General features: G+C 48.1%; 1 protein-coding gene across 1 annotated transcript; it reads right to left on the minus strand.

Annotated features, from left to right (window-relative positions):
• Positions 1 to 8,457: 8,457 nt before the first annotated feature.
• On the minus strand, positions 8,458 to 9,474 carry LOC105701906. Its single transcript, XM_012429054.1, has one exon. The coding sequence runs from the start codon at positions 9,472 to 9,474 to the stop codon at positions 8,458 to 8,460; it is 1,017 nt and encodes a 338-aa protein (XP_012284477.1).
• Between the last annotated feature and the right edge of the window lie 10,562 nt (positions 9,475 to 20,036).

The following is a 20,036-nucleotide window of genomic DNA, read 5'->3' on the forward strand; positions in this document are numbered from 1 at the left end:
ATCAGACTTTCAATGAAATTATGTAATGATAAACTATCTGATTTTACTTAAAGACAATGAGGATGTCATTCGACTAGCAAACAATTACTGATAATGTATATACGCGTATGAATTAAAGTCACATTTTTTCATACGAGTAGTAAACAAAATATGACATATATTAATCTTGTGACTTTTGACGATAAATTATGACAATGACGATGACGATGATGTAATAAAATTAATGACAGTTAGCACCAATGTAGTTCTGTTTTGTTACAAATATGTGCTGCATATACACAGTAATATCAGGACAGTAACATAATGTAAGATAAGAGTAACAAAGTTACGCTACATTTATATAGATATGATAGTAACAAATGTTATGTAACCTGTCAGCTCCATGTTACATCACTGTTAAGTTACTGCAATGTAACAAATATCAAGTAACTAGTTAGCTCTATGTTACGTAACTGTTAGGTTATTACATTGTAACAAACGTTATGTTATTTGTTAGCTTAAAGTTACGTAACTGTTAGGTTATTACATTGTAACAAACGTTATGTTATTTGTTAGTTTCAAGTTACGTAACTGTTAGGTTTGGTGTTCAGTGGGCCATTATGTTTGTTTGCAATTAAAGTCGCCACCACATATGAAGCTATTTTCCAGAGTCTAACTGAATACGTCGCAGTAAACTGATGATATGGCTATTATCGTTGGCAATTTGTGTAGTAGAACCGTTGTTGCTTGCAGGTAATCTCTTTGGTGTTTTGGGAGCACATGGTGAGTAATAGAGCATTTTATTAGCACGGCGGAATCACCATGGACTGTACCGTCAGGGTGTTCAGTGTGGTATATGGAATAATAAGGTATTTTTAAGTAGGACCTGTTTGTGAAATGTGTTTCTGAAACCAGGAGTGTGTCTATTGTAACGGGTCAGGTGGTTAACATGCACCACTGTACATTAGGACTAGTAATTCGGCCCTATTCGAGCATGCGCGATATTAATTGCGAGTAAGAGTAGGGAGGCCTCGGGAGAGGGAAACGTAGCTCGCGAGCGCGGAGCATCGCGAGAGAAGTCACTAAGTCTGGGAGATCGATCGGACATCGATCAACAACTTTTCTCTCTTAGATCTGAACCTTCGGCTCGATCGCAGCGCGTACAAATTGATAATCGGAATTGTACTCGTCCGTTTGCGATCGAGGAATTTGATGCTCCAGGTGAGTACTTTCTGTTACAGGAACCTTAAAAATCCAACGGGTCTGGCACAATCGCCACTCCTGCATCCTTCACCCCTCAAATTCCTCCAATTAAGACTCCTTCATTATCCCATCGGTCTTGGTATTGCACCAACTCGCGAACACCTTTTTCCAAAAACCAAACCCAATCACCAGTCAATGTCCGCGACTGGTTAATTTAGAATAAGTGAGACTAACCCCCGTAGAGCGCAACTCCGAGAAGACGCATAGATTCACGGAACCAATTAGTCCGCGGCCCACGCATTAAAACTCATTAAGTAAAGATAGAGTTCGTTTAGGCTGATCAGCCATTTCCACAGGCCGAGTAGCATTCTCAAACCAAGGTTCAAAAAGGAACCTCAAATTCGCTCCCTTAGGGTCAACTAGCCCTGAGCTAGAAACAGATTTCGGCGCGCGGATCGAGAAAAACGAAAGATTGGCAAACTTAGGGCACGGAGTAGGGACTAACTTCCCTAAACTCTTAACAGTTTAAATTTATCCTTACACCCGAAATTCCATTATTCCAAATCCTGATGATTCAATGATGAAACTACAGAACGGACCGATAACGGAATAAGCCGTTCTTACTGAGAGTCAAATTCCCATCCTTCCTTTCCCTGCAGCGGTCATCAGAAAAGCCGGAAACACGATAATAGAATTGGGATTGCACCTAGTTTAATTAAAGTGATCCGGAACGGTGAATAATTTTCCGAGAAATTTAAATCGCCAATTCGTGCGGAACGATGCGGAAGCAAAGGCCCCAACGATAGAAAAACTCGCTAAATCCGGATTCGGTCGACAAGCCTCCCGACTCGCATAATATTTACACGCTCAGCTGATCGTTCGTGAACGCTCTCCTCGCTCTCTCGCCAGTCTCTTTCTATTTTACATATTAGAATTTAAACTAATTTCGGACTCAGGAATCGTGAGGATCGAACCCTCGAAGGATGCAGTTTTTCGGTGCATAGGCACGGATCAAACTGCATACCATTACAATTGGCGCCCAACGTGGGGCTCGAACCCACGACCCTGAGATTAAGAGTCTTACTATATTGTTTATTTTTAGGAAAAGTTCCACTTCTTGGGATTTTTACTGGATGCCATGAGCATTCCATACAGTGATACGTAAGGAGTTAGCCATTATTAACTAGCTTATTTATGACAGTGGAAAGCATTTGCAGTATCATATTGTTTTGTTGTACAAGTTGCGTGAACATGGTTTTGAAATCCTCCAAAAACTTATTTAGAGTGAGATCTTTTACTTAATGTGTGTGATGTTTTCCTTGTACGGTTGTCTATAGGTTTTTTGGATTTGTTGTTGTGGTACATTGGTGTTCTGTTGTGGGATTGCTATTTATGATTGTTGTTGCCTGTAGTGAACTGGTCTTACTGGGGGTTGTATTCCTTGGCTTATTTTGTTTTGCAATTCCTTGTGCACTGAGCACCTTCGGTAGTTTGCTGGGTGGTCACTTTGACATAGTGCACACTTGACTGGAGTATCTCTAGGTTTCTTACATGTTTTTGTATCGTGTGGGCCCCCGCATTTTACACACTGATAAGGACGGTTGCAGAATGTCTTGGTGTAGTTGGATTGTTGACATCTTGTACATTGGACTATAGTAGTACTTCTGTGCGATGGTTCAACTTTAATTACATGATTGTTCAGGAATTTATGTTTGTGTTACGGGGCGGCCGAGCGGATGCGAGGCCGGGGTAATTCAGATGGAGATTACCCATATCTTGCACGTAACGATTATTTTAAGTTGGTGAGGAGATTGATCCGAACGGCTAGATCAATTCCTCTGGTAGGATCTAGGGGAGTGAAGAATAAAAAAGGGGTGCGAACGAATGGCAATGTGACTAGTGTAGTAAGATAGTTTGCATTCATTCGTCCGTGAGGTGTGAACTACAATCAGCTGAGAGGGCACCCGAGGTGCCCTAACCTAATTTTCTGTAGGTTAGTATACTTCCGCGTCGCGGCGGTTCGGGTGTCGCGGTAGCACGCCTTAGCGGCGGTAGGTTACTGGACGCCGGAATGCTGATGCGGGAATTCTTTACTGTCTTAATGGCGGTGGCCCCCAAAGGCAACGACGTGGGGGGGGTGGCCCCCACGCGCCCAAGAGCCATCCGTAAACCTCCTCGTGGTGGGGCTGGATGCGGATCCCTATGGATCCGTAACAAAACGGCAAATGGCTACTGGGGAACCATGAGAGATGCTCGCTCTGCGGAGTTTGACCGCACTCTTGTTCCCCCTAGAGTTACCGGCGAAAGGTGGCCCCCATCATAGGAATACTTCTCGACCGGACGGCTGGAGGTGCTCCGGGTAACCCGTCCCGTGTCCTCGGTTTATCCGGGTGCGGGTTGGGGGCCGGCCCTACCGGCCGTAATAAGAAGGCCGGCGAGCTAGTACGGGCCGATAGGTGGGATAATCGATCCTATATTTGCCGGGTCAACTCGGCCGATGGATCGGGTTCCCACCCGACCTAGCCTGGAAAGCTCGTCAAACCACGCTGGAGCATTACGTCTCAGCTGGCGCCTTGCACGAATGCTCGCACCACGCGGGTGCAGGGGAGGGACCTCCTCGAGGTTCCCCGCGGGCAACGGGTGGGGTCAAGCGGCCTCCCTTCGGGGAGTGCGTCGCGGAGGCCCTGTCCCGGCAAGCGCCTCCCCGGGGTTTGAACGATCGGTCCGGAGCATTCGGGTTTTTCCCGGCCTGTCCTGGGCCTTCGGGCCCCTTTGGCGGTGGGTTCGCCTGGTGGGGATCGGAAAGTAACCCCCCAGCAATGGGGGGGCCGCTAAGTGACCCAGTCTCAGACGCGGTGGGGCTTGCCCTATATAATACGAATGTCTTAATGGCGGTCTACGCGTGGTTTTGTCTCGCGATGCTGAGATTCGAGCTCAGCTGGTTGGAGGAAGTTAATGGGTACTTAATCTATCCGGTTAAACGGAACAAGGCATGGAAGTCGCGATGATGATTAGAATTCGGGTTTGATCGAAGATGAAGGGTTAATAATGTAACGCGATTTTTCCTTCATCTGAAAAATCTCGCGCACCTTCGTCGATCCACGCTCTCGCCTCCCTCAATTTAGAATAAGTGAGACTAACCCCCGTAGAGCACAACTNCTCGATCCCGCGGGTGCCGAGGAGTCCTGGAGCGGAACGGCAACTATACTAGTCTCCTCACACCATTCTTAGAGTTTCCCGGAGATCCCGTATCGTCTATTGCGGTCGTGGTCTTGGGACGGACGAAGATCCGTCACAACTCTCCTCCCCTACGAACAGGTTTTGGCCTATATAGGTGACAAAACCGAATTTAAAGAAAAGGAGACAGGACGAAACAAAAATTAGTAGATAATGGCCAGAGGCAACAGAGCGTCAGGGTCATTTCCCTTCGAGAACAAACTGTATGGAGGGGAAGTCTTTCCACCTTTGGAGGCCTAGAGCGTGGACCATATTACCCTCGAATTCGAGGCTGTAGCGTTCCGGGACAGGAGCTGCAATTCTGGGGCATCCAAGCCAGGGCCTGGGCTAGAGCGGAAATGGCGGGAGCAGGAGGACGCTCCATCTGGAGCAATAAATATACCGCGTGTCAGAATAGGGCCAGGCCAGAAAAGCTTTCTTTATTGGGTGCCTGGTGGTGTTGTCCGCGCTTGCTTCCGGACACGCCGGAACTCCCACGGCTTGAGGTCGTCCTCCGAAGTGGCGGTGGTGGGCCAAGTTGCCGGGCGCGACCTTGGAGCCGGAGTTGGTGCTGGCGCAGGGGGGAAGACTTCACGGGGTACGTTCGTGCCGAACCTGGGGTGGTAGGGCCCTTGCTGCCGCCATTCCGAGCCACATGCCCGGCACGTCTTGACCGTGACCCCCTTCCGGCCACACTTCTGGCAGGTCTGCCGTGCCTCCGGGCACTGCGTGTAACGGTGCCCCGCCTTCCGGTAGTTCCAACACAGCCGGGCTGGACGAGGCTTCTTTGCTGGCGGTGCTGGTGGGCGGTTGTGCTCCGGGACGGTCACGGTGATGGTCGCCGGCACGGGTCCGAGACCCAGAGGAGGCTTCGCGGCCGGAGTTGGGCCTTCCGCGGGCGTCCACTCCATCGAGCTGGAGCTGGCCTCGGCCTCGCCCGGGGGTGGGATGGGGCCCCGCTCCTGGATCTCCATCTGCCTGGCAGCTTCCGAGGGGCCGCCCAGATCGGTTTGGGTAGTGGCCTCCCTCGAGGAGCCGCCCGGGTCCGTCTGGGTTGCGGCTTCCACAAAGGAGTTCAGTACCCCCACACGGGTGTTGAACCGATAGACCGGAGCGGTCCGGTTCAGCAGGGGTCTGGCTAACCCGCGTCCCCCATGGCCTTGGTAGCCCATCCGGAAGGCCATTTCGGATAGGGCGTCCAGTAGCCCGAGTTGGTATCCTTCCAACCACAGGAGGGATCCTAAGTAGGGCCGTATTGGGTCGAACATCGGGTCCTCGTCGATTTGCTCCGGCATGGTCCGGTAGCGACGGGGTCGGTCGGGAACCCCCTCCGGTGGGTCAACTAGCCGATAGGTCGGCAGCGGGAGTGGACTCGGCATCCCATTCGTTGGCCCTGGGCTTCCGGGCAGGGTCTGTCGGTCGTCCTCGGAATAGGCCGTCCGATAGGTGGCCCCGTCCTCGTTATCGGACCCGAGGTCGATAACCTCGAAATAGTCGGGGTCCTGCTCGATTTCATCGGGCCGCTCGGCCGTCGAGGGGGGGTCACTCCCCGGACCGATATCCCTATCCCCATCTACAACCTCGAAGTCCCCGGGATTGCTCAGGGCTTCGGCGGGTTGTTCGGTGGTCGAGGACGGGGAGAGGAGTTTCTCCTCCTGCTCCGGGTCCAGCCCCTCATCGGCGGAGATGTCCTCCCACTCGTCCAGATCGGCCATCGGCTGAGGCTGGGGTGGCGTCGGTACGAGAACAGTCCTAATTCTGAAAGAGAAGTAACTGTAGCAGGTTCAACCCGGTCCGGTTCGGAACGGAGTGACTGGAGCGAAAGGGAAGGTCCGGCGGGAAGGTTTAGGAGTAGAAAGGTTTGAGGTCTTCTATGGCCACCTTCCCTAAAGGGTTCCCCTGGAGATCGCATGTTAGGTAAACTACTTGTGATAGCGCCTTGCTAACGACGAATGGTCCATGGAACGGAGTAGCCAGCTTGGCGGAGCGATTTTTCGCGGCCGAACACAACACGTGTTGTCGCTTGAGCACTAGGTCCCCTTTTCTGTAGCGGTGATCTCGATGTCGCAAGTTATAGTAATGCGACTGGCGCTGGAACGCGGCGTCTAGAGCCTGCACTATCCGACCTCGCCAGACCTTGAGGTGTTCCATCCTCTTTAGCCACTCCGGGGAAGGTCTCGGGATGACGGTTACGCTCTTAGTATCCGGACCATTTCCTCCTGGTCGCGTGGCGCGAGGGTCGCGGCCCATGTTTGCAAAGGCGGGGGTGGCATCGATGGAACTGTGGTGGCAGGTGTTGTACGCAAACCGGAAGCTGTGGAAGTGCGCGTCCCAGTTTCGGTGGTCTTCCACAATGTAGCTTATTATCATGGTCTTGATGACGCGGTTCACTCTTTCCACTGGGTTGGCTTGTGGGTAGTACGGAGGGGTGGTGGACAGCTGCAGTCCCACGCGTGCGGCTAGAGCTTTCAAATCCTTATTGACGAATTCGGCCCCGTTATCCGTTAGAAGGACTCGCGGGGCCCCCCATCGGTTGATAACGAGATCCTCTAGAGCTTCGCAAATTTTTTTGCCTGTAGCCTTCCGGAGCGGGTGGACCTCAATCCATTTCGTGAACAGATCTTGAATTATCAGGACATAGGCATGGCCCGTTTTACTAGGTGGGAATGAGCCCATGATGTCGGCGGCTATTATGGTCCAAGGTTCCTCGACCATCCTATCCCCCATTAAACCGGCTGGAGCGTGCTGCGGCACCTTACTCCTCTGGCACACCTCGCAGCGACGTACGTGAATGGTAACGGCCTTGAGCATATTCGGCCAGTAATACTGGAGCGCGAGTCGACGATAGGTTTTGTCCACTCCCGGATGTCTTGCTTGCGGGGAGGAGTGACTCCGGTCTAGAACATCTAAGCGGGCTTCCCTAGGGAGTACCCTCTTCCAAGCGTTCAGGTCCTCGATGTCCGCCGAGTACTGGGTTGGCCGTGAAAGTACAATTGTCCTTCGACAATGCCCCAGTCCGGGAACTCGGGAGACGTCTCGATAGCGGCGCAAGTACCACTTGTCCTCGGTAGTGGAGAGGTCTGTGAGATTATGGCACGGTTCTTCCGGAATTCGGGATAAAGCGTCCGGTACGTGATGAAGCGCGCCCTTGCGGTGTATGATCGTGAACGTGTACTCTAGCAATTCCAGAGCCCATCGAGCCAACCTTCCAGTCGGGTTCCTTAGGTTATGGAGCTATCGCAAGCTGCTGCGGTCCGTGATCACGGTGAACTCATAGCCCTCTAAGTAACACCGGAATTTACGAATGGCCCATATAACCGCGAGATACTCTTGTTCCGTGACCGTGTACTTTCTCTCGGCATCGGTTAGGGCACGACTGGCGTATGCGATTACCCTTTGGTCGCCGTCGCGGGCCTGAGTAAGGACGGCTTCGAGGCCCACACTACTAGCGTCGGTCTGGAGCGTAAACGGAAGAGTGAAGTCCGGGCAGGCCAAAGTTGGCGCTGACGTTAACTGGAGCTTTAACTCGTCTAGAGCGCGTTGCTGGGGGCAACCCCATTCCCATTCTCTTTACTTTCTGGTGAGCTTGGTCAGGGGTTCAGCGACGGTAGCGAACTCTGGGATGAATCTCCGATACCACGAGGCCATCCCCAGAAATCGGCGTAGTTGTTTCAAGTTGCACGGCGGGGGAAAGTCGAGGACGGCGGAGGTCTTCTCTGGATCTACCTGGAGTCCCTGGTTGTTGACTAGAAACCCCAAGTAACGCACCTCCTCGCAACAGAACTCGCTTTTTTCCCGATTGATGGTAAGGCCGGCTTGTCGGATCTTTCTCAGAACTTTTCCGAGCCACTCGAGATGGTCCGTAAACGTTTGAGTGGCTATGATGATGTCATCCAGATATACGAAAACGCGTGGATACATTTCTGGACCGATTAGTCTATCGAGAAGTCTCTGGAACGTGGCTGGAGCGTTGGTGAAGCCATACGGCATCCTTTTGAACTGGAACAAGCCCCGGCTTGGAACGATGAACGCGGTAATTTCTCTGGAGCCCGTTTCCAATCATATCTCGAAGTACGCCTGACTCAAGTCCAAGGTGGTGATGTAGTTCGCCTGGCGTAGCTGGTCTAGGATCGTCGTCATGTTCGGGAGCAGGTAGGCGTCTTTCTTGGTGACTGCGTGTACCTTCCAGAAGTCGATGCAGAAGCGCCACTTGCCGTTGGGTTTCTTCACCATGACGCCCGGGCTGGCCCACTCGCTCTGACAGGGTTCGATAATGTCGTCCTCGAACATAGTATCTACTTCCTTCCACATGGATTCGAGAATAACCGGGGTCACGGAATAATGCTTTTGGCGGACCGGAGCACTATCGATTATCTCGATCCGGTGTTTCGTCAACTCCGTCTGCCCGGGTCGAGTGGAAGACTCAGGGAGCACATCGTTCAGAAAGGCCTGCAGGCGATGTTGTTGGTCGGTCTCGAGAGTCTGTAGTCCGTTGCACATAAGGATTCCCGAGGCTATGAGTGTGGGGGTAAATATGTGCTTGGTCTCTGGAGCGCTTCGGAAGTACCAAGTATCTATAGCGAAATCGATAACCATCTGAGCCGCCCGTAGGAAGTCGAGGCCCAGCACGCACGTTTGGATGCAGGCCGGCATCCAGAAAAAGCTGGCTCGAACGGTTCGACCCTGAAGCCTCACTTCGAGGACTGAGGCTGTATCGATGATACGTTCATGCCCGTCCGCGACGAGGACTCGTCGAGGTGGTACGGTGAACGTCGGTAGCGCTAGCCGCGTAACTAGTTCAATAGTTCCGGGCCTGAGAAAGGACTTGCTCGTGCCACAGTCCACTAGAGCTTCGAGAGACTGGCCCTCGATCTGGATGGGAGTGTGGAACGGCCCAGGGTGCGCATTTCTCAATGTCGCCTGTAGCTCATCTGGAAGCTCCGCCCTGCCGACGGTGGTTACCAGCGGTGGCTCTGCCGCCAAATTAGGGGATTCCGCCGTGTCGGCGGTTTCTCCCCTCGGTGACGATTGCATACTCGGAAGGCTCGATGTGTTCGTTTTGATGATTCCGCCCATCGATAGCGGACTCACTGGGTGGCGTTTCCCGGGTTGCAATATGGACACTTCGCGATGGTTACTCCTGGGCAGCGGCAACGGTAACAGAACAGCCTCTGCGGTTCGGGGCATAGATGGTGTCGATGGGCCGTTTTATCGCAATTCCAGCACTTGAACTCGCCCGCATGGGTTGGTCCAGGCCGAGGGTTTTGGGCCGGTTCTCGTGGGGTGGGTATCGTGGCTAGTGGCCCCGGTAAGGTGGTCATGGGGGTTGGCGCTATGGGTGGTCGGGATGCCGATGTGGGTCTTGGCGTTCGTGGTGCGTTGGCCGTAGGGGTTGGTGGTCGGGGCGCGGCGCGCCGAGGTAACATGGCCTCGAACTGTTCGATGGGGACGTCCCCGGAGTCCCTTATGAGTTCCTCGTCTTCGTCATCCCCTTCGCCAGTTACTTGGGTCATATTGGCTAGGGTGCGGCGGATTGGAGTCGGACGACCAAAGGGGGTACGAGGCCCGGCGTACGCGAAGCTCGGGCACAAGGAGTAGTGCGGTACCAGTGGTGACTTATAATTTGCCACACCCTGGAACACTCGTTCCTGTCGCGCCGCGGAAACCTCAAGGGCGTCCATCGTTAGGTGTTCGACCAGAGGTAGCACTAACCGATAGGCTGGTAACATATTCCGATGAGTGTATCTCACCCTCTCCCATTCGGACCATGCCGGCTGGGTACGGGAGAAAAGGCCATTCATACAGGCGATGTACTCCGAAACGGACTCCGTCTCACCTTGTGTACGACTTAAAATCTCTACATGAAGAGCGACCTGGTAATCGGGGTCTGCGGATCGGTCGCGCATCGCTTGGCGGGCCGATTCCCAGGTCGAGAAATACCCAACGTGTCCGCGATACCATATCAGGGCGCTGCCCTCCAGGGTGAACGGCAAGGCTCTCAGCAGGTCAGCGTCTCAGATTGCCAGAAACTTCCGCCCTTCCTCAATACGGGAGATAAAGTTCTCCGCGTCCTCCCCGCGGCTTCCGGTAAACTTGAGCCTCCAGGAGAGTAGAGTGCGCATCACTGCGAGTGCGGACATGGGGCGTCCGCTCGTGGCGAGGAGGTAGTCCTCGTCGTCTTCGGGGGTGAAGGCATGTGATGGTGGTATTAGCCTTTGTCGGATCGACTGGGGTTGGTGGTCCCTCTGGTGAGGTTCCCCCGTCGTCTCGCGGTGTCGGGGTTCCTCGCGTCCCGCCCGTCCCAAACTGTGGGGTGGGAGGTCGCCCTGAAGCCGTGATGTTTCCAATCTGGCCCGGTCACGTTCCACTGTCGCTTCCTGGGTTTCCGTCTCGGGGTTATCGTCCCGATCGGGATTAAGCCCCAGCGGGATTTTTGTGCCGCCAATTTTAGGGAAGAGATCGGTAGCGTTCGCGGTAGCCTTCAAGGTACTGGCGGTAGCGAGCGAGAACATACCTGGATCGCCCCCGCGGGCCTCGGACAAGCCCAAGTGCTGCGACCCGGTGTCCGCTATGGGCACCTGTAGCTTTGCTTCCTCCACTTCGGCTAACCTGGGCTTAGCCGGCATGGTCGGAGCGCGGCTTGTGAGTTATCCTAGTCACTTCGTCTACCAACCCTGGTCTTACCCACGTGGTCTCTACGGGTCTTATCGGGAAAGACGGTCCCGATTTAACGGGCTAAGCCTACTGGGGGTGTAAAATGAGGATAGTAGCGCCCGATAGGGTACGGGTTCAACGGGAGTCCCTTTGTCTTCGCTACCCGCTATGGCAGCCAAAAGGGGTAAGGGTGGAGATTACTATAACGTGAAGGGGCAGAACAGGGAACGGGTTTTCCCTGAATACTGGAACTGTAGCAGGAAGGGATAGTTTTTCTCTGAAAAGCGGAACTGTAGCAGGAAGGGTAAAGGTTTTTTCACGTAACCGTGAAACTGTAGCGGGAAGGGTAAGGGTTTTCACCTAAAGGTGAAACTGTAGCGGACAGGGTAAAGGGTTTTCACTAAAAGTGAAACTGTAGCTGAAAGGGTAAAAGTTTTTCACTAAAAGTGAAATTGTAGCGGACAGGGTACAGGTTTTTCACTAAAAGTGAAACTGTAGCTGACAGGGTAAAAGTTTTTCATTAAAAGTGAAATTGTATCGGAAAGGGTAAAGCATGAAGGTCCGGGCGGCTACTCGGAGGGTTTGCTGGGTTAGGATGCTACCAACTATCGGAAGGGCCTTGACTTACCCCGAAACTCCCTTGCGTTCCCACTCCTTTCCCCCTGTCTCAGGGCTGGTAAAGCTCGCCGCTCGCAGAACCGTCCTTTTTACTCCCTCGCTTTCGGCTGGAATCCTCCGGCTATTTCACTGGTCACTGATTTACTCACGTCCGTACACTTTTAGAATCTACTATCGAATGAGGAATCCTCGGTGTCCCTCGTTTGGCTCGCAGGGACCTCTGAGGCCTGGGGGGCATGGCGTGGATAGCCCGGGCATCGGGATGTAAACACCTCGCGCGGCGAACCCGGGCACAAACGCTAATCCCGCGTTCGGCCGAATACGACCTTGCACAAGCTTCTGGAGCCTATTCTATTATTGCTGAATTTAGCGATAATACTTTCGAACTTCTTCAGCCGGTAGCTATACTCAGTTCACCGAAACTTTTGGGAATTTATTCGGAATAATTCCCCTGGAACTGTCTGAAGTCCTAACACCTGCGGGTACCCTCTAAGGTCTCTGGGTGATATTCTATATTAAATTCGATAGTAAATATGTTCAAGTTCTGGAAGGTTTCAACGGTCGTTACGGTAGAATTGAAACATGTAATTCCCGTTCCCGAGGGAATAACAATTTCTTCCAACTGGGGGGTACTTCGGTAACTCGTTGGATGTAAATAGTCCGGAGAGCCCCAGTCGAGGTAAAAACACCTTTTCTAAGCTCACAAGAACCATGGTCCTATAAATAAGGACCTTAGATCGGTCAGAGTCCAAAAACAGCGGGATCGAAAGTTCTTCTCTTAGGCAAGAACTTTGGTAGGCAAGGTCTAATAAGTAAGAGGCTTGGAGCGGTCAGAGGGTAAAATAAGTAAGTCGAAGATGCTCGACTTAGGCAAAAACAAGAAGTCCTATCTATTAATAATAATGATCGTGAAAGTACGATTTTGACCAGGTCATGATGCGAAAGTAAGCCGAAGAGTGTTGGTTCAAGCAAAAACACCCCTCTGAATCCTATAAGGTTTTTTTTTCTGGTTCAAACGAAATCTCTAAGTTCTCAAATTCAAAATTTTCGGGAGCGTATCGTAGCCTTTGTCACCGTAGCTCAGCGTCTTTGGGTTTTGAGAATTCGATGGGTTTCAAAAAAGTTCGGGCCTTTTGGGTTCTAAACCTTCGGGCCCCACGTTGGGCGCCATTTGTAACGCGATTTTTCCTCCATCTGAAAAATCTCGCACACCTTCGTCGGTTCCACGCTCTCGCCTCCCTCCCCGTTCTCCGACTATCCAAGGGACGCCAGTTGAGTTTTGGGTCCCCGGAACCAACAAACCGGTCTAAGCAGAATCGTAACTCGTAATTGCAAAACTTATCACCTAAATTATATCACGAAACGGAGAGAAGGGCGGCGAGAGAGGACACGGACGGCATGTCCCGTGTCGCTCAGGAGGCAAGTTGTGGAGAGTTAGGGTCGGGGTCGTAACTGACCTAAGGGAGTAGGTGACAAAGGCTACACTTTAACGAAAAATGAAGAAAGATGTATATTCTCAGATATTCCCAGATACTCTAGTACATCATTTTTACGCGATCGTACATCGCGGCCGGAAAAGAGGTCCTTCGGTGATCGTACTCAGATTTCCATAGGACACGCAGGCGTCCGTAATGCCATGAGCCTCGACCAATAGACGCGAAATTGGGATCCCCGGGACTCTGATATCGCAAACGGAACGGAACGGTAGCGTATGGAACTCCATACTTACCCTGGAGTTCCCTGGAACGGACGTGAACGGAACCCTAATGTCTCACTGAAGCAATCGACCGGCACCTCGCCCTCGGTCCTCTTCTTCACACATCCACTCGCGGCACTCACTCGGGTCAGACTCTCTTTTCGAAAACCTGCACAATCCTACACAACCCGAAAATCCGGAAATATTTCTCCCCCTCGGCGTACCCGGCAAGTCATGGGAGGGGAACGTTCGGTACCTTGGAGGTCGCGGGGGTTGTCACCGGGTCCCCGGAGAGTGGTAGGGGAATTCGCGAGGCCGATGAGGAATCCGCCGGCGGGCCTCCCCCTGGGACGGACCTTGGTGGTGGAGGACGACCTATCTAAACTAATGCCACGGCTTCCTCGGCAGTGGCTGTGGCCTGTCCACCGCGCGAGGCCTGCCACCTGTATCTCTTGGCGCCTCCGGGCCTCAACAGGTCGATCCTCTCCGAATCGGGGCGCTGGGATCACCAGACCGCTGGCCCTTGCCGGAGAACCTCCTCGGTCGGAGCACTCCACCCGGTTGGGAGACTCTCATTTGGTCCATGTACCGCTTTCCGGGTGGGCGTCCTCCCGGTAACCTCGCAGAATTCCCCCCGAGGGACGAGGGGTCCCACTCCCCGGATGTTTTGGGGAGACAGGGCCCCTGCCTCGACCTCCTCACGTCCCTCACCTCGCTCGATCCCGCGGGTGCCGAGGAGTCCTGGAGCGGAACGGCAACTATACTAGTCTCCTCACACCATTCTTAGAGTTTCCCGGAGATCCCGTATCGTCTATTGCGGTCGTGGTCTTGGGACGGACGAAGATCCGTCACAATAAATAGACTAGAATGAAAATGAGGACGAGTCGAGCTTGCGAAGGATCTTCTACCTGGCTTGTTCAGCGGCCGTATTCGGTGACAGTCTCTTTTGATCGACCCAGCCGGATGACTGTGCGTGAACACCTTCGTCCCGTGACGTGCCCTAGGATTCGAGGTCTCCTAGAAGCCCCCCGCCCAACGGAAGTCGCAGTGCCGCCGTCTGGTCCTGACTCGGTGGCCGGATCGCTGGAGTACCGGATGGCGCTACTGCAGCTCGCAGGATAGTGGTCCTTGGCAGAGAGTCCTATGGTCTCGGTCTCTGACTCGCTAGGAACGGAGTACCGGGGACCAGGAGCTCCACTCGAAGTTTCGATAATACTTGACTGAAGACTGACGTGTAGCGTAAGAACTGACACTGACTTATGACATGGCTAAAGACAAATGACATCCCGTTTTGATCGGACTGCTGGTTTTATTAGCAGGATGTTCCAATTGGTGGGGGTTTCCTAGGGCCAGGTGAGGGTGGCGTTTCTGAGTCGTGCTGATGCCTTGCGGAGTCATCAGATTCTTCGCCCCGGGTCGGTCGATGACTTTTGGAGCCGTTTGGCCGATGAACTTGCTGGATCCTTTCGCAAGAGTTTCCTAATCGCGTTTCCGTATTCAGATTTCCATGGCTAGCTCCAGTGATCGGAAAATAGGGTTTTCCTAGGTTAGGGTATGGAGGGTGTCTACGTAACATTTGTAAATATTTGTATTGTTAGTCGTTGATTCTAAGTCAACGTAGAACATTGGGAGTGGCAGTGTCGTAATTTTGTTTTATGTTACTTATGTTTCTGACTGTGAATCCTTCTCCTTGGCGTGCTTCTTTAATGTCTGAGTTTGATGTGAAATGCAAATTGCGGACGGCGACTCGATATGCTTTTTCCTCTTTCATTTGGTATGTATGATATATAATATTGTTCTTTTTCGTGTATTTAACAAATTTCCTGTATTTTAGGTGTATTGGCATTTAATTTTATTACGTTGTTAGTCATAGTTTTTGTTTTTCACTGCTCTATTTCTGCAACCTCTGTAAATGCTTCAATCATTTTGCTGTAATCAATTACGCCGTGTATAAATATTGGGATGGTTCCGGTATTTGGCTTTCGTGAACATTTTCTGGTTCTGTAGAGACAGTACTTGTGCTTGTTAGGATTTTATATTTATTCTGTAATTGATTGTTAGTGGAGGTTTCTGTAACTGATTGGACTTTTCGTCTTTTCCTTTTATTACTATTTACTCTTTGCCATTTCTGTTTTTGTTGAACACTCTTCGGGATCGTTTCCCATATCGGATGAGGCAGAATCGCACATTGGTGTATTTACGTTTTGCGTACTGGCCTCGGTGTATATTTGTTGTTGTGATGATTGGTCTTGGGAGGCCTGTGTTGGCGTGGCGAATGGGTGAGGTATAGGTGCAAATTGCTGATTTATTTGCGTGTTATTAGTCAGTGTTGGATGGATGTTACCTAGTTGGTAGCTCTGTATTCGAAGTTGGCTGGGTTCTGGTACGTATAACCTCTGTGGAGTTTGTTGGCATGTTTGCACGTGCGGAGGAATGTGTGTAAATGATGCCGGCTCGTGTAGTAATCGTTGTTCGCCATTCCCCCCCCCCCCCGCCGTTTTAAGTCGTCCCGGTTCCCCGGTAGTGATCACATTTTGCGTTACCGTTTATTTTTCGGCTAATACACTTATATGCGTTATTTGCGCACTATTTACGTATATCACGATCTATTCGTGGCCTCGCTATTGGGTACCGAAATTGACGCTAGTGTTTACTACGCTTAAGTACATCCGTTTCCGGCAATAGCTCAGCAGGAACTAAACAAAAAATTGAATAAAATCGGATAAGAACATTTTGTAAACGTTCCTTGTCGGCCACTTCTGGCAATATGGAGGATCGCAACATGCAGTGAAGCACCTGTCACAATCATCTGAATGCCAGAAGTAAAATATTTTCTTAAAGCTAGATAGTTCACGGGATTGTATCTATTTGAGAAAGAATACTTGTAAAATTGAAAAACCGCTAACGCGTGGAATAAAAATGAACTTTTTTGCAAAAAAATCCGTTTAATATTAATGATAAAAATGATACAAAGAAATGATAAGTATAATTCCCGAAGAAATGCGTAAGGAATTTAATGAGACTGTACAAAGTTTATTCGTCGATCAGGTTTTGAATTATCCCGCACGTTAATTTAAAAGAAGTACTTCGGTGAAATACGCATTTGATAATGGCCCCGGGGTCATTTGAATCTGCTTTCTATTTCTCTACATTTTATTTTACATTTAAAACTCGCATCATTAAATAATAAAACGTTATGTTTTTAATAGCATCCATTTTATATCAGAGGAATTCTGACGTGCATTGCTTGAATATCTTTACATTTATGAAGACGACGTAAATAATAATCTAATGCGCGTCTCCAAATGGGTCCTATAAATTAGGTCTTAAAAATTGGGTGCATACTTTAAACATCTACTTTCGATTTATGGAAGAAAAATAGATTTTTTTTAATGTTATACGAGATTTCCCCCATTATGTTAGTATCCATATGATAATGGAATAAAATTTACGAAAAAAATATTAACGTTGATTTTTACCGAATCTTGTGTATTAAATAGTAGTAATAAAATATCACTCCAAAGCGCTATATGAATCCAGCATCATCAGATGACGCACTCTCCAACAGGCCAAACTCATAACATTTTATTTGACCACTGAAACTTATGTTTTATTCAAACTATTTTACTATTTTAGCAATTGTTAGTCTGAGTTAAATAAGTCAGGGAATATGTGTATCTCAATGAAGATATAATTTTCTTTTTAAATACCACTGTAATAACAACGGGAGTTCACACGCAGCATAATTGTATCATACATTTGGTCTAATCTTACATTGAAGATGTTACAATCTTCGTTTGGATTTAGCCCGCACGGATAAAACATTAATTCGGCTTATAAAGCGTTTTGTTATGACGCCATAGCATTACAACAGTATGCTATCAAAAAGCAGTTGAAGTAAAACTATGAATACCTAAAGTGACGTGAAGGTCGCGTCAAGATTTCGTTTATGAAGCTTTCTTTCCGAATTGGGTATATCAAAACATTTCAAATTTTACAATGTAAATATGCAGGCTATAAAGAAGATTCTGACACGTATAAAATTCCAGTTTAAAACAAAATTTATAGACATTTTTTTAATTTTGCATGAAAAATGAAATTTTATGGATATCGAGATATTTCACAGAGTTTCTTTTCATGTTCGTATAGTAAAGCTTGAAGCGATTCAGTACACCCAGTTCGGAGAAAAATTTCACGAACGATTGATCCTTTAAATGCCACTTTCATATCTCCTTGAGGAGTCTGGCTCTGTCAGAAACTTAAAAAAAGCGATTTGCGGATTTATACATTTTTTTTAAGTACATCACCTCAAAAATATTCTGTGAAGGTTTCAAGTTATTTCGATTAGAATGGATTGATTATGAGTGTTCTAAGAATAAGGAGGAAGACTGAAATATGGGATAAGAAAAAATATATCACATCAGCAAATAGACACGGAAGCTGCAAGTACTGGTGAAATTTTATTTGATGAACCTGACATCGACTCTCTTCAAATAAAAAAATTCTTATTTTATCTAAGTGTAAACCGGACTTGAAACTTTACAGACGTTTTTCTTGAAACTATATTTTCGAAATCGGTGACCACTATTTCTCAAAAACTACTTTATCGATTTGAATAAAACATTCAAGATTTATTCTAAATATAACAAATTAGTCCTTGAACGAAGGATTTACTTTCCGTCGCAAATATTTTTTCATTCGCCAAAAAGCTGTTTGGTAAAAAATTGCTACTTCATCTTCCAAAGTCTGCCATTCAATCTCAAATCAATATTTTTGACAGTTCCTGGGTCCGACCAAATAAACAAATATATTAAATAAATCTTGTTGAATATTTGATCACAGATGATCCAGTACCGAAAAGCAGTATATTTTATAAAAAAAAAGCATTAAATATTTTTTAAAACGTGTTCATTTAAATAAAGAAACATTTTTTGGAAAATGTCTTACAATTAATAAAAAATGAATTCCAAATTTGCATTTTTCTCGACCTCTTGACGGAGCCTGACCCCCTTAAGATCGAATGGTCTACATGATACATAAATAGTTTACTTATTTTGTGATTATTTCCGTTGAAAAACTGTACATTATGTTGTAGTTCATTAACTTAAAAGAGATTTATTTTTCTTTTCTTAGTAAAATTTCTAGGTATGCACATGGTATCACCAGCCGTGTTAGTATGACGTCATTCCACATCACGATGAATTCAAGCGTGTTAAATATGGAATCTACAATTTAATGCTCGTACTTCTAGTATAGAGTTTTTGTAAGTAATAAATAAATCGCCTAGAATTCTTTCCTTTACACCCTATTAATTACGCAATTACGTAATTAAAAAAAGAAACTTATTCACGCAACAGCCTTATTTCACCAGATGGGAGGAGATTTCATTACAATCAGTAATATCTAATTGAATCAGTCATATTCGATTGCTTCTAGCAAGTTCCATTCTTTAGAAAAGGCGTGAACAGTTCTGTGATAATCGCCAAGGTTGAAACACGTTTAATCAACAACGGAGACCCGCTCGTTGTGAGGCGTTGTTATTTTTTAGGATCTTGACTGACAAGGAACGTGGTGTTCCCTAGTAAGTATTTCCAATAATGGATTCACTCAACGATGTCGGCATATCGATGAAATGTCAATAAGGTTTATTAAAAGTAAACTCCTTCGGAACACTGAGATCTTCCTTGAGATCTTCCTTGATTGTCCGATATCACTAGGCTTTTTTACGAATTACCTGAATAACGTACGTGGTAACGTGTGTCTGTTAAGGTGACGTGAAAGTAGCGTAAAAAGTTGTCGATTATGAAACTTTTCTCCGAACTGAGTTTACCGAATCGTTTCAAACTTGATGTGAATATGGAAGCTATGAAGGTCCTGACGTCCATCAAATTTCAATTATTTTTTTTAATATGTTTACATTTTTACAGATGTTTTCTAAAATTTATTATAAAAAATGAAATTTCAGCAGTTTTAGGACCTACATTAGGACCTCCACATTCACGTTGTAATGTTTGAAACGATTCGGTACACCCAGTTCGGTGAATGGTTTCACAAACGATTGATCCCTCAGATGTCACTTTCACATCCCCTTAAATTTTGTTATTAACTATCGATACCCTCATAACGTCGACAGTCTAGTATTGCTTCCACGATTGCTATCTGAAATTAGACTCAATTTGTTATGAACAGTCAAAACATTATACTGTACTGCTGCTTTAAAAAATGTACTAGAATACAGAAGTGTATGGATACCACAAATTTCTAGTAGAAACTAGATTGTTAACAATGGAATGAAATATGACCTACACGATATTCTTTACGGATATCCTTTATACGCCATATGACCGTTCATTTAATGGCGGATGTTGTTTACCCGATGTGTACATATCAAAAAAGTGATTCGTCAGGAAACAGATATTTTAAAATGCCACAATGCTGTTGCTGTCAAGATTGCTGGAATACTATAACGACAAAAGTTATTCACGAAATTATTTACTTATTGCCCTGCATGAAATTTAGGTTATAGGATTCTCATACATTCTGTGAGCCTTTTTCCCACAGTTCCTATTGAAGTTTGGTATTATTATTTTTCTTTAAAAAGAGAGTAGTTATTAAAAAAATAATTAAACCTAATGTAACTTACAGAGCTCATTAAAAGCCGTACTTTGAG

This window comes from Orussus abietinus, unplaced genomic scaffold, assembly GCF_000612105.2.
Source record: "Orussus abietinus isolate OABI.00-Male unplaced genomic scaffold, Oabi_2.0 scaffold353, whole genome shotgun sequence".
Lineage (NCBI taxonomy): Eukaryota > Metazoa > Arthropoda > Insecta > Hymenoptera > Orussidae > Orussus > Orussus abietinus.